We start from the raw sequence: 16425 nt of genomic DNA on the forward strand, positions 1-16425 counted from the left end.
GTGTTAGGTAGCCGACGTGAACACAAGCCATGGTCTGTGTACAGTGAAGCAATGTATTCCTCTATCATACTAGTAAATGTATCTGCGTAGCCCTAAGTTTAATCTAGATTACTGCCAGGTATATATCTATACACGACACATGCATATGACTATCATGTCACCTTTGCAGGGATTGTAACCATCCTGTATGTAGTATCTGTTGTGCTCACTGATTACGAAATATTTGATGTACTATAAGAGGAAAATATTATTCGCCATGATATGCATATAGTACCAATACCAATACTGGTAACACAAGCATTTAAAAAAAAAGATTGGCTTTTAAATAGTCGAAATAAATAAATTATGTTATAAGGAACATCATAAAACTGTCTTCATTTCATAGATAAACTAAATCCGGGGCGATATATTAACTTTAAGTTTTGTCATTGGCGTTGATCATTTCACTGCAATCTTACGTTTTGTCAACCACGTTTAAGATACAGACATGTGGGTGTCTAATAGTCTACCTGTTCCGTCCTCTATCCTGACTAACACCCTCTCCAACAGGAGCAGAGAGTATTAGAAAGTTAAGTACATGTAATAAAGATTGTTACCGGTTAAATATCCCCTTAATATTGATGGTGGCCACTGATAAATTCGACTGTGCTTACCAACAGAGCTCTGTAGCCCGTCTTGCATAACGATAACAAGACGTATTTTATAGTGTGTTCATTACTCCATAAACACATCGGTATGTCATTTACATGTCGTCTTAACATCAGCAATGAACCACAGACCGACGAGTGATGCGATTTAATTCATTTCGACATTATTGTTTCTTACTCTCAATTAGTAACATAAGGTGTTAATTTCCTCCGTGCATTTAACACAATCTATTACAATAACGAACGTATGTTTTGTTAAGTATAGCTATGTATCACACAGTTAGAGGTTCCATTGCAATACAGATGACGTACGTCCATAGACGGAAACCTGTCCTCCTCTATGGATTGTACATATATATATAGGAACATTTTTATCAAACATCAGATATCGGTAAAACTACAGAATACCTCGATCTAGCCGAGGTGATTTGTACCACTTGTGACACCATCTTTAAATATGTGCAGCATTCCGGCATACGCGAAATAGGGGTGTAGTGGTCGCAGGAAGCATTAAGTTTGCCCTATACAAAATCATATATCCAAAACCATATTCTGAGGGGACAATTCATCAATTCAGTTTGATAAGATGTTTAAAAACACTGTGCTTACTATAGATTTCAGATGATATTAATCATTTGTCAAAAACATTTATACGGTGCTATTAATTAATTAATGGTGATAATATATGCTTGTGTTGTCGTATGAGTTTTCAATCAAACGCCGGTACTTGTATAATGGATTATTCCTAGGCTTTGATAAATGAGGATTCCGTTACAGTATTTCATCTTAATTAAGTAAGACAAAGATAATCATTATCTTCTCTAAGTCATCAACTAAGTAAGGAGTGTGTATGTTAATGGCGGATTTAATGGAACCGTAATGGAATAGGGCTAATACAATTTTGTCTAATTCATCAAAACAGTCAACTGCGTGTTGGTGGTAATCTTAAAGGAACATGATACAGTAGGGCAAAGATAATCATTATCTTCTCGAAGTCATCAACCCAGTGTGTGTATGTTAGTGTGTTATGAAAGATAACACATACTGATGGTGTTATGATATATCACATACTGATGGTGTTATGATATATAACACATACTGATGGTGTTATGATATATAACACATACTGATGGTGTTATGATATATAACATACTGATGGTGTTATGATATATAACACATACCAATGGTGTTATGATATATCACATACTGATGGTGTTATGATATATAACACATACTGATGGTGTTATGATATATAACACATACCAATGGTGTTATGATATATCACATACTGATGATGTTATGATATATCACATACCAATGGTGTTATGAAAGATAACACATACTGATGGTGTTATGATATAACACATACTAATGGTGTAATGATATATAACACATACTAATGGTGTTATGATATATAACATACTAATGGTGTTATGATATATAACATACTGATGGTGTTATGATATATAACATACTAATGGTGTTATGATATAACACATACTAATGGTGTTATGATATAACACATACCAATGGTGTTATGATATAACACATACTAATGGTGTTATGATATATAAAATGCTGATGATGTTATGATATAACACATACTGATGGTGTTATGATATATCACATACTGATGGTGTTATGATATATCACATACTAATGGTGTTATGATATAACACATACTGATGGTGTTATGATATAACACATACTAATGGTGTAATGATATATAACACATACTAATGGTGTTATGATATAACACATACTGATGGTGTAATGATATATAACACATACCAATGGTGTTATGATATAACACATACTAATGGTGTTATGAGATATAACACATACTGATGGTGTTATGATATATAACACATACTGATGGTGTTATGATATATAACACATACTGATGGTGTTATGATATATAACATACCAATGGTGTTATGATATATCACATACTAATGGTGTTATGAGATATAACACATACTAATGGTGTTATGATATATAACACATACTAATGGTGTTATGATATATATCATACTAATGGCGTTATGATATATCACATACTAATGGTGTTATGATATATAACACATACCAATATTGTTATGATATATAACACATACCAATGGTGTTATGATATAACACATACTAATGGTGTTATGATTTATAACATACTGATGGTGTTATGATATATATCATAACGATATTGTAATGATAAACTGATGGCATTATGATGTACCATTGTAGATGTCTGGTTTCAGGGGACACATTTGTATACCTGTCATAAGTAAAAGTGTAACCCACCTCTTTGCCCTCGGCTAGACATATCATTGATGTACCTACGTTAAACTCTGACGCCATCAGATAGGCTATGTACTATAGAGATTCTGCTGCAAGAAGTAGTTCATAAACTCCTACTAGTGCTTCTCAATTTCTGAATATTCAGTATATTTAAGGGACTATGGTACTAAAAAGTAATAAATAGAGAGTTCACCACAAAGTCCATTTTACCATTTGTTTTATTTTCACCTTGTTCCTTCGTAAATTTTATCTAAATTTAAATCCTCTTGATTTTCCAACATTTCCCAGTCGATGTTTGACATATTCTATGTAGGTAATTTTGATGCCATTTTCCAACAATTTTCAGTGATTTTTTTTTTTACAAATTCTATGTAGAGAATTTTAATACCACTTCCCAACATTTTTCTGGTGATGTTTGATATATTCCATGTGGAGAATCTTAATCCCATTTCCCAACATCTTCTAGTGGATGTTTGACATATTCTGTGTAGAGAATTTCAATTCAGCTTTGTAACCTTTCCCAGAATTTTCCAAAATGTGTTTGTCATATTCTATGAAGAGAATCTTAATTCCATTCCCCAATATGTTTCTGTTTGGGGATTGACATATTCTACGTGGAGAATTTTAATACCATTTCCCAAGATTGTCCTTTGGATGTTTGACATGTATAGACAGTCATGCTGGGTAATGTTGAAATACTTTGGACGTGTGTCTTCCGCCCAGCGAATGACACATAAATAGCCTTTAAACTGTTTTTCACGCTGTGGCAGTGACTCTGATGTCTGAAAACGTTCACCGAGACCTCGGATCACTATTGGCTACAACCGAATAGTCCGTATCAATATATATATATATATATATACATCTATAGGTAGGTAGGTGTTAGAGGCGATATAGTCCAGCTGTGCTAGGACCAATACGGTATAATGTTTATCCGAGTGAATTTAACAGCGTACCTTGTGTAGATGGTTTATAAAGATGTACAATAAAATGACAATGCTTTAGCCGTCAGTCGAACTCAGCAGGTGATTGGGTTTGTAAAAGTACATCCGACTTAGCCGACCTTACTCTAGAATTACATGATTTGACACTTTCTTGTATTATCATTCACTTAGACACAATCGGTCATTGTCTTCTTTTCGAATTGATATCAATTACTATTTCGAAACATCGTACAATTTTGACTCCGGGTATTGCTGATATGATTTTATCAGTCACCTACCGGGGAAACTGGGGACTAATACGTCAAGATATGTTGGTGAAAGTTTGTATGTGACTTCAGCATGAGTAGATACAGATCTGAGTTTCAGGGTTTCGGGGTCACAGTTACTGTTACTATTGTAGAGGGGGCCGGTAGGGGACATGAATCGCTTTAGCAAAAACTCAGCATGCTTGTTATACCCCCGCAACGAAGTTAGGGGGTATACTGGAATCAGGTTGTCTGTCCGTCCGTCCGTCTGACTGTAGACGCATTTTGTCCGGACAACTCCTCCTAAACCAAAAGGGCCGATTTCAATGAAACTTCACACAAATATAGAGGACCATGTGTAGATGTGCATCTCATTTTTTCCCCTCAAAATTATGGTTGCTATGGCAACTGGTCACTATATCACTATATTACTGGATTATCTTAGTTAGCCTCTATTTAACAGTTCCAATTCACCACTGACTCGTGCAGATTGGGGGGTATTAGTCAGCCCTCCTGGCGACAGTTCTAGTTTATTATAGTGTGTTTTGTATGTCCGGTTTGTCTATTATAAATGTTCTACTTTCCTGTTCGTCTAATAATGATAATAAATACCACGTTATCTAATGCTTAAGAAACACAAAAATCCCTGGTCGATGAGTCAATATTAACACATACTCTCTAACCACCACCACTGTAGATCAGGTTCCCATTCGTGTTGTGTTTTGTGATTATATTACCTTATTATATTACCTTATAATATTACCTTATTATATTACCTCATTATATTACCTCATTATATTACCTTATTATATTACCTTATTATATTACATGTATTATATTACCTCATTATATTACCTCATTATATTACCTTATTATATTACATGTATTATATTACCTTATTATGTTACCTCATTATATTACCTCATTATATTACCTCATTATATTACCTTATTATATTACCTTATTATATTATTGTAGCAGTCTCTGGCTGAAGCAGCATACTTATTATTATGGGACACAGGTTTATCATTTAATACGACGTCATAGTGTTAAAATGACGTCATTGGGTTATAAAGACGTCATGGTGCTATAATGACGTCATGGTGTTATAATTAGTTGGCTAGGTGATCCCCTTTGATAGTATTCTCGTCACAGTGGTACATTTTTAATATTTAGTATGGATAAAGGTTAATGGTCTAGCGAGGTATATCGATTTAATGACCTATCAATCATACGTTTCTCGTAAAACATAAATTAAAAGTGTTAGATATTCTGTATAGATAAATACCAATACATGGGTGAACTATATTAATTTTTCCCACGTTTGTTGTCATATTATAAAGTGGTGTAAAGATAAAAGTTTAAACACAGATTGTTGATATGATGGTATTAGAGAAAGTCTGGTACAGGCTAAACCTGTTGTCAAATTCTCTTTTTGTGCTAAAATCTTGCGCAATGAAATATATTAAAATGAAGAAAAAAAGTGATATGAGTCATTCAATATATTATCAAGTTAATCAATACCCAGACAATGGATTTGCGGACAAGCTTATATGTATTGATGCAAATAAAAACGTTGGCATATTATTATCACTTAGAGGTCACAAAGCTCTCGTTATGTTAACCGCGAAGACATCATGATTAACTGGAAATCGAGATGTTTCAGAGGTAGAGTCTTGAACTTGTTGTAATTCGCATTAATATTTGGTGACCTTGACCTACAAAAATGTGTTTTATAATTATTGATAAATGGTTTATATAACTGATGATATTTTTCAGTATGCGAGGCCAGTCCCACCGATATTGTGTTTATTCTGGACAAGTCGACCAGCCTCAGGACCATGACAAACTACATGGAAGAGCTCAATTTCGTCAAAGGAGTCATCGACAACCTCGCTATTGGTCCTGACCATAGCCAGGTATCTGTGATTACCTTCAGCACTGAATCCAAATTTGAGTTTCCGTTCAAAAGGTAACTAGCTGAAGACGTCGTTTGTAATTGAATATCAAACATATATATTAAGGTTAAGACGATAATTTTTTCTATCTGCCCCCGTATAGTTTATCTATCTGCCCCCGTATAGTTTATCTATCCGCCCCCGTATAGTTATCTATCCGCACCCTATATTTTATCTATCTGCCCCCGTATAGTTTATCTATCTACCCCCGTATAGTTTATCTATCTGCCCCCGTATAGTTTATCTATCCGCCTCCGTATAGTTTATCTATCTGCCCCCTATAGTTTATCTATCCGCCCCCGTATAGTTTATCTATCTGCCCCCGTATAGTTTATCTATCTACCCCGTATAGGTTATCTATCCGCCCCCGTATAGTTTATCTATCTGCCCCCGTATAGTTTATCTATCCGCCCCGTATAGTTTATCAATCCGCCCCCGTATAGTTTATCTATCCGCCCTCGTATAGTTTATCTATCTGCCCCCGTATAGGTTATCTATCCGCCCCCGTATAGGTTATCTATCTGCCCCCGTATAGTTTATCTATCCGCCCCCGTATAGTTTATCTATCCGCTCCCGTATAGTTTATCTATCCGCCCCGTATAGTTTATCTATCTGCCCCCGTATAGTTTATCTATCTGCGTCCTCTCTCAAATCAGTGACACAACTCATGAGCTAAGTAAGAGATGCGGTTTTAGAGAATGTCTCAGTTACGTTCTAATGTCAAGGCTGACGTAACGTTTTTGTTAAATCAAGTTGATTGATTAATTGCCATCACACAAGGGGATTTAATTATAATAATGAGAGGAATACCTCAAAAAAGGATGTTTAATAAGGATGTCATTTCAGCTCAAATGTCTGATAAACTTTTTTTCTAAAAAATGCTACAAGTCATGAATGACTGACCATATTTTGACTAAATTTATTCGAAACATCCTTGGGAAAAGGTAACAAAGTTTGTATAAACGACGAAGTTTACCCACGAGGCCTAGACGACAGGGTCTATTAGAAAATTCTTTAAAATCCTTCTTTAGACCTGATAAGATTATGTCCAAATTCTTGGAAGAAGAGAGTTTGATTTCGAATAAACGGTGAGTTTGATCCCCACGGGGGCAGGGGGTTTGGGCCCAATAGGGACAGATAATTAGCTTTGAAACACATTTAGAGCTTTCTTCGATGTAAGGGACTCGTCTTTGCAAAGATGATAGTAAGGACCCTTATGGATAGAATATCAGAAAATTATTCAATCTCCCTCCTCTTTCCTCGGGATCACAGGCTCGCCCCGCCCTTCGTCCTCCATCAACATTTCCTTTAAGTCGCTGCTGCGCTTTAACATCAAAATGGATTTTGACCAAATTTGGCCTGGAACATAATAGAAGGAATGCCAACCAATTTGTATAAAAAAAATCAAATCTACCGCAGGGCCAAAGAAGCGGGACCAAATAGGGGAAACAATTGTAAAACACTCGATGTAGATTCTTATCGACTTGATGAGTTTCGATCAAATTTAGTATGGATCATTATTGGTGGAAGATATACTGCACTATTAGAGTGACATTTCCTCTAGTGCACGAGGGCTGGGACCAAATAGGGGTAATTTAGCGAATTCTTTTCTTCCTCTGTAGTAATGATAGAATATTACTCAGATTTGGTCTGAAGCACCCAGGAAAATTGGTAGAACAAAAACAGCAACATTTTATTTGAAGGAAAACGTTAAGTTAATTGCACGGGAAAACAGGAAACATTTTGTGAAATAATTTCAACGAGACTCTCTTCCCGTGGTCACTGCGATATCCAGTGATGTTTCCTGGGCCTCTCCTTTCCATTTATAGAACCTATGCAAATAGTAACATCAATTTGCAGGTTATGTGAAGTATTAATATCTTGTACTCTTTTCCTTGCAATAAGAGTTTAAAAAATTAAACGAAATCATTTTGAGCATTAAAAAGGCAATTTTATTTTCCATAGCATGTTAAAGAACCGTCGTATCAATTTTTCGTATAAATCTGAAATCCTCTAACTTCAGATACCAGGACAAGGAAAGTTTGAAACGAGCTGTTATGCGGCTTCCATGGAGTAAGGGCGATACTTACACGAACCTGGCCTTGAAAGATATGCTGGATCTTGCATTTGCCCCCAAAAGTGGTGCAAGGACTGGAGTGGCTAAGATTGGTGTCATCGTCACTGATGGCGCTTCGACTAATCCTTACAAGACCGAGGAAATGGCCGAAAGGATCCACAGAATCAGAAATATCAACATGTTCGCTATCGGTCAGTAATAGATCAGCTAATCTCTTTGTCAAAAAAAGATATATCTACTGTTTATTATAAAAAAGATATATCTACTGTTTATATAAAAAAGATATATCTACTGTTTATTATAAAAAAGATATATCTACTGTTTATTATAAAAAAGATATATCTACTGTTTATATAAAAAAGATATATCTACTGTTTATTATAAAAAAGATATATCTACTGTTTATTATAAAAAAGATATATCTACTATTTATTATAAAAAGATATATCTACTGTTTATTATAAAAAAAGATATATCTACTGTTTATATAAAAAAGATATATCTACTGTTTATTATAAAAAAGATATATCTACTGTTTATATAAAAAAGATATATCTACTGTTTATTATAAAAAAAAGATATATCTACTGTTTATTATAAAAAAAGATATATCTACTGTTTATTAGAAAAAAAGATATACCTACTGTTTATTATAAAAAAGATATATCTACTGTTTATTATAAAAAAGATATATCTACTGTTTATATAAAAAAGATATATCTACTATTTATTATAAAAAAGATATATCTACTGTTTATTATAAAAAAAGATATATCTACTGTTTATATAAAAAAGATATATCTACTGTTTATTATAAAAAAGATATATCTACTGTTTATATAAAAAAGATATATCTACTGTTTATTATAAAAAAGATATATCTACTGTTTATTATAAAAAAGATATATCTACTGTTTATATAAAAAAGATATATCTACTGTTTATTATAAAAAAGATATATCTACTGTTTATTATAAAAAAGATATATCTACTGTTTATCATAAAAAAAGATATATCTACTGTTTATTATAAAAAAGATATATCTACTGTTTATTATATAAAAAAGATATATCTACTGTTTATTATAAAAAAAGATATATCTACTGTTTATTATAAAAAAAGATATATCTACTGTTTATTATAAAAAAGATATATCTACTGTTTATTATAAAAAAAAGATATATCTACTGTTTATTATAAAAAAGATATATCTACTGTTTATTATAAAAAAAGATATATCTACTATTTATTATAAAAAGATATATCTACTGTTTATTATAAAAAGATATATCTACTGTTTATTATAAAAAAGATATATCTACTGTTTATTATAAAAAAAACGATATATCTACTGTTTATTATAAAAAAAGATATATCTACTGTTTATTATAAAAAAAGATATATCTACTGTTTATTATAAAAAAGATATATCTACTGTTTATATAAAAAAGATATATCTACTGTTTATTATAAAAAAGATATATCTACCCTTTATTATAAAAAAAGATATATCTACTGTTTATTATAAAAAAGAGATATCTACTGTTTATTATAAAAAAGATATATCTACTGTTTATATAAAAAAGATATATCTACTGTTTATTATAAAAAAAAGATATATCTACTGTTTATTATAAAAAAGATATATCTACTGTTTATTATAAAAAAGATATATCTACTGTTTATTATAAACAAAGATATATCTACTGTTTATTATAAAAAAAGATATATCTACTGTTTATTATAAGTTTATTATACAAAAAGATATATCTACTGTTTATTATAAAAAAGATATATCTACTGTTTATTATAAAAAAAGATATATCTACTGTTTATTATAAAAAAAGATATATCTACTGTTTATTATAAAAAAAAACGATATATCTACTGTTTATTATAAAAAAAGATATATCTACTGTTTATTATAAAAAAAGATATATCTACTGTTTATTATAAAAAAGATATATCTACTGTTTATATAAAAAAGATATATCTACTGTTTATTATAAAAAAAGATATATCTACTGTTTATTATAAAAAAAACGATATATCTACTGTTTATTATAAAAAAAGATATATCTACTGTTTATTATAAAAAAGATATATTTACTGTTTATTATAAAAAAAGATATATCTACTGTTTATTATAAAAAAGATATATCTACTGTTTATTATAAACAAAGATATATCTACTGTTTATTATAAAAAGATATATCTACTGTTTATTATAAAAAAGATATATCTACTGTTTATTATAAAAAAAGATATATCTACTATTTATTATAAAAAGATATATCTACTGTTTATTATAAACAAAGATATATCTACTGTTTATTATAAAAAACAATACTGTGAAATGATGTTATTTTACATAGTTTGACATTATATCAATACCAGGTGTTGGGGACGCGTTCAACAAGGACGAGCTAGCTATGATTGCATCCGAACCAGCGTCCAAACACGTGTTTGAGGTCAAAGATGTCCAAGCTCTTTCTTCAATCACCGGACTCTTCACGGGACGTTTCTGCCGACGTAAGTACCACAGTAAAATGTTTTGCGTCAGATTAGTAATTTGGTAAAACATTTTTGCGTTGTCCACTTTAATTACTTACAAATGATGAGTGAGTGAGCGTAGCAATTCGATATCACAGATACACATCTACATATATATGGTTACATGCCTATGTCCAATCTTATTTCAAAACATCCTAATATCAATAACATGCAGGATTTAATGTATATGCACCGAAAACGGACTTTACCGACACTCTATGGGACCAATTCAATGTGTCGGGTATAACAGTGTTCGGTAAATACAGTGTTCGGTAAAGACAGTGTTCGGTAAAGTCAGTGTTCGGTAAAGTCAGTGGTCGGTAAAGACAGTGACCGGTAAAGTCAGTGACCGGTAAAGTCAGTGGTCGGTAAAGTCAGTGGTCGGTAAAGTCAGTGGTCGGTAAAGTCAGTGGTCGGTAAAGGCAGTGACCGGTAAAGTCAGTGGTCGGTAAATTCAGTGACCGGTAAAGTCAGTGGTCGGTACAGTCAGTGGTCGATAAAGACAGTGACCGGTAAAGTCAGTGACCGGTAAAGTCAGTGGTCGGTAAAGTCAGTGGTCGGTAAAGTCAGTGGTCGTTAAAGTCAGTGGTCGGTAAAGTCAGTGGTCGGTATAAAGTCAGTGGTCGGTAAAGTCAGTGGTCGGTATAAAGTCAGTGGTCTATAAAGACAGTGACCGGTAAAGTCAGTGACCGGTAAAGTCAGTGGTCGGTAAAGTCAGTTACCGGTATAGTCAGTGGTCGGTAAAGTCAGTGGTCGGTAAAATCAGTGGTCAGTAACGTCAGTGGTCGGTAAAGTAGTGGTCAGTAAAGTCAGAGGTCAGTAAAGTAGTGGTCGGTAAAGTCAGAGGTCAGTAAAGTTAGTGGTCGGTAAAGTCAGTGGACGGTAAAGTCAGTGGTCAGTAAAGTTAGTGGTCGGTAAAGTCAGTGGACGGTAAAGTCAGTGGTCAGTAACGTCAGTGGTCGGTAAAGTAGTGGTCAGTAAAGTCAGAGGTCAGTAAAGTAGTGGTCGGTAAAGTCAGAGGTCAGTAAAGTTAGTGGTCGGTAAAGTCAGTGGTCGGTAAAGTAAGTGGTCAGTAAAGTTAGTGGTCGGTAAAGTCAGTGGACGGTAAAGTCAGTGGTCGGTAAAGTCAGTGACCGGTAAAGTCAGTGACCGGTAAAGTCAGTGGTCGGTAGAGTCAGTGGTCTATAAAGTCAGTGGTCGGTAAAGTCAGTGGTCGGTAAAGTCAGTGGTCGGTTGAGTCAGTGGTCGGTAAGGTCAGTGGTGGGTAGAGTCAGTGGTCTATAAAGTCAGTGGTCGGTAAAGTCAGTGACCGGTAAAGTCAGTGACCGGTAAAGTCAGTGGTCTATAAAGTCAGTGGTCGGTAAAGTCAGTGGACGGTAAAGTCAGTGACCGGTAAAGTCAGTGACCGGTAAAGTCAGTGACCGGTAAAGTCAGTGGTCGGTAGAGTCAGTGGTCGGTATAAAGTCAGTGGTCGGTAAAGTCAGTGACCGGTAAAGTCAGTGGTCGGTAAAGTCAGTGGTCGGTAAAGTCAGTGGTCGGTAAAGTCAGTGCTCGGTATAAAGTCAGTGCTCGGTAAAGTCAGTGACCGGTAAAGTCAGTGGTCGGTAAAGTCAGTGGTCGGTAAAGACTGATCGGTAAAGTCAGTGGTCGGTAGAGTCAGTGGTCGGTAGAGTCAGTGGTCGGTAAAGTCAGTGCTCGGTAACGTCACTGACCGGTAAAGTCAGTCGTCGGTAAATCAGTGGTCGGTAGAGTCAGTGGTCGGTAAAGTCAGTCGTCGGTAAAGTCAGTGGTCAGTAAAGTCAGTCGTCGGTAAAACCAGGTTTCACTGTTAATACCTGAAAGAAATGTTAGTGAATATTTTCTCCAAAACGACATTGGGGACGTTTTGTTTTCATCCGTTTCTTCTTATTGTTTAGACTTTTAGACATACAATTGTACCATATAGGCTGTCTCTAAGATTGCTATAAATAGCATCTGGATTGGGTAGAATTGGTAATTTGGCGAAAGTCCGTTGTTCCTGTAGCAGGCTGTGTACATGTATGTAAGTACGTGTATTATGGTAACAGTTTCGAATAGGTTGGTTCCCACTTGCCATAGTAGTGAAATGATTGGTAAAAATTAAGAGGTGGGTGATTTTGCCGAATTTGGTTTCCATTTCCGTTTGTTTTTAAAGGTAATGTGACGTAAGAACAATATTCTGGTTTCTTTAAGCTTTATTTGATATTATTTTATTATATGCAGTAGAAAAAAAGTTTGGATTGAGAAAAAATGGCGTCTATCTGAGAAAGCTATCGACAGAAAGTGCCTATTTTTGCATATTTTAGGTTGGGGAATGAGAGAAAAATACTCAATCATATGTGGTTCATGTAGGATAGGGATATTTCACCCTCTGGGTCACAAAATGTGGTAAAACCCTCGGCGGAGCCTCGGGATTTACCACATTTTGTAACCCCTCGGGTGGAATATCCCTATCCTACATGACCACATATGATAGAGTCTTATAGTATCTACCACTGTGAGCGAGATCATACCAATATGTGTCTACCACTGTGAGTGATACCAATATGTGTCTACCGCTGTGAGAACATACCAATATGTATCTACCGCTGTGAGAACATACCAATATGTGTCTACCGCTGTGAGCGAGAATATACCACTATGTATCTACCGCTGTGAGATCATACCAATATGTATCTACCGCTGTGAAATCATACCAATATGTGTCTACCGCTGTGAGAACATACCAATATGTGTCTACCACTGTGAGCGAGAACATACCAATTTGTGTCTACCGCTGTGAGATCATACCAATATGTATCTACCGCTGTGAGCGAGAACATACCAATATGTATCTACCACTGTGAGAACATACCAATATGTGTCTACCGCTGTGAGATCATACCAATATGTATCTACCGCTGTGAGAACATACCAATATGTATCTACCACTGTGAGCGAGATCATACCAATATGTATCTACCGCTGTGAGAACATACCAATATGTGTCTACCGCTGTGAGAACATACCAATATGTATCTACCACTGTGAGATCATACCAATATGTATCTACCGCTGTGAGAACATACCAATATGTATCTACCGCTGTGAGATCATACCAATATGTGTCTACCACTGTGAGATCATACCAATATGTATCTACCACTGTGAGAACATACCAATATGTGTCTACCACTGTGAGCGATACCAATATGTGTCTACCGCTATGAGCGAGAACATACCAATATGTATCTACCGCTGTGAGAACATACCAATATGTATCTACCACTGTGAGTGATACCAATATGTGTCTACCGCTATGAGCGAGAACATACCAATATGTATCTACCGCTGTGAGAACATACCAATATGTGTCTACCGCTGTGAGAACATACCAATATGTATCTACCGCTGTGAGAACATACCAATATGTATCTACCACTGTGAGTGATACCAATATGTGTCTACCGCTATGAGCGAGAACATACCAATATGTATCTACCGCTGTGAGAACATACCAATATGTGTCTACCGCTGTGAGAGAGGGCATACCAATATGTATCTACCACTGTGAGTGATACCAATATGTGTCTACCGCTGTGAGAACATACCAATATGTATCTACCGCTGTGAGAACATACCAATATGTATCTACCACTGTGAGTGATACCAATATGTGTCTACCGCTATGAGCGAGAACATACCAATATGTATCTACCGCTGTGAGAACATACCAATATGTGTCTACCGCTGTGAGAACATACCAATATGTATCTACCGCTGTGAGAACATACCAATATGTATCTACCACTGTGAGTGATACCAATATGTGTCTACCGCTGTGAGAGAGGGCATACCAATATGTATCTACCACTGTGAGAACATACCAATATGTGTCTACCGCTGTGAGTGAGATCATACCAATATGTATCTACCACTGTGAGAACATACCAATATGTATCTACCACTGTGAGAACATACCAATATGTGTCTACCACTGTGAGTGAGAACATACCAATATGTGTCTACCGCTGTGAGATCATACCAATATGTATCTACCGCTGTGAAATCATACCAATATGTATCTACCGCTGTGAGAACATACCAATATGTATCTACCGCTGTGAGAACATACCAATATGTATCAACCGCTGTGAGCGAGAACATACCAATATGTATCTACCGCTGTGAGATCATACCAATATGTATCTACCACTGTGAGAACATACCAATATGTATCTACCACTGTGAGAACATACCAATATGTATCTACCACTGTGAGAACATACCAATATGTGTCTACCGCTGTGAGAACATACCAATATGTATCTACCACTGTGAGAACATACCAATATGTATCTACCGCTGTGAGAACATACCAATATGTGTCTACCACTGTGAGAACATACCAATATGTGTCTACCACTGTGAGATCATACCAATATGTATCTACCGCTGTGAGAACATACCAATATGTATCTACCACTGTGAGATCATACCAATATGTATCTACCACTGTGAGCGAGAACATACCAATATGTATCTACCGCTGTGAGAACATACCAATATGTGTCTACCGCTGTGAGCGAGAACATACCAATATGTGTCTACCACTGTGGAACATACCAATATGTGTCTACCGCTGTGAGTGAGATCATACCAATATGTATCTACCACTGTGAGCGATAACATACCAATATGTGTCTACCGCTGTGAGCGAGAACATACCAATATGCATCTACCACTGTGAGAACATACCAATATGTATCTACCACTGTGAGAACATACCAATATGTATCTACCGCTGTGAGCGAGAACATACCAATATGTATCTACCGCTGTGAGCGAGAACATACCAATATGTATCTACCGCTGTGAGCGAGAACATACCAATATGTATCTACCGCTGTGAGCGAGAACATACCAATATGTATCTACCGCTGTGAGCGAGAACATACCAATATGTGTCTACCGCTGTGAGAACATACCAATATGTGTCTACCGCTGTGAGAACATACCAATACGTATCTACCGCTGTGAGAACATACCAATATGTATCTACCGCTGTGAGAACATACCAATATGTATCTACCACTGTGAGCGAGAACATACCAATATGTGTCTACCGCTGTGAGAACATACCAATATGTATCTACCACTGTGAGATCATACCAATATGTGTCTACCACTGTGAGAACATACCAATATGTATCTACCACTGTGAGCGAGAACATACCAATATGTATCTACCGCTGTGAGAACATACCAATATGTATCTACCGCTGTGAGAACATACCAATATGTGTCTACCGCTGTGAGTGAGAACATACCAATATGTATCTACCGCTGTGAGAACATACCAATATGTATCTACCGCTGTGAGAACATACCAATATGTATCTACCACTATGAGTGAGAACATACCAATATGTATCTACCACTGTCAGAACATACCATTATGTATCTACCGCTGTGAGTGAGAACATACCAATATGTATCTACCGCTGTGAGAACATACCAATATGTGTCTACCGCTGTGAGAACATACCAATATGTATCTACCACTGTGAGAACATACCAATATGTATCTACCACTGTGAGAACATACCAATATGTGTCTACCACTGTGAGAACATACCAATATGTGTCTACCGCTGTGAGAACATACCAATATGTATCTACCACTGTGAGAACATACCAATATGTATC

General features: G+C 35.3%; 1 protein-coding gene across 3 annotated transcripts in view; it reads left to right on the forward strand.

The window, feature by feature from the left end:
• LOC117332408 (cartilage matrix protein-like) overlaps positions 1-16425 on the forward strand; it is an 83307-nt gene that overhangs the window by 58684 nt on the left and 8198 nt on the right. For all 3 annotated transcript variants that reach the window (XM_033891293.1, XM_033891292.1, XM_033891294.1), the window contains 3 exons: positions 5911-6103; positions 8113-8357; positions 10564-10698. In XM_033891293.1, coding sequence (XP_033747184.1) covers positions 5911-6103; positions 8113-8357; positions 10564-10698 — 573 coding nt within the window. The remainder of the gene's footprint in view (positions 1-5910; positions 6104-8112; positions 8358-10563; positions 10699-16425) is intronic.

This window comes from Pecten maximus, chromosome 8, assembly GCF_902652985.1.
Source record: "Pecten maximus chromosome 8, xPecMax1.1, whole genome shotgun sequence".
Lineage (NCBI taxonomy): Eukaryota > Metazoa > Mollusca > Bivalvia > Pectinida > Pectinidae > Pecten > Pecten maximus.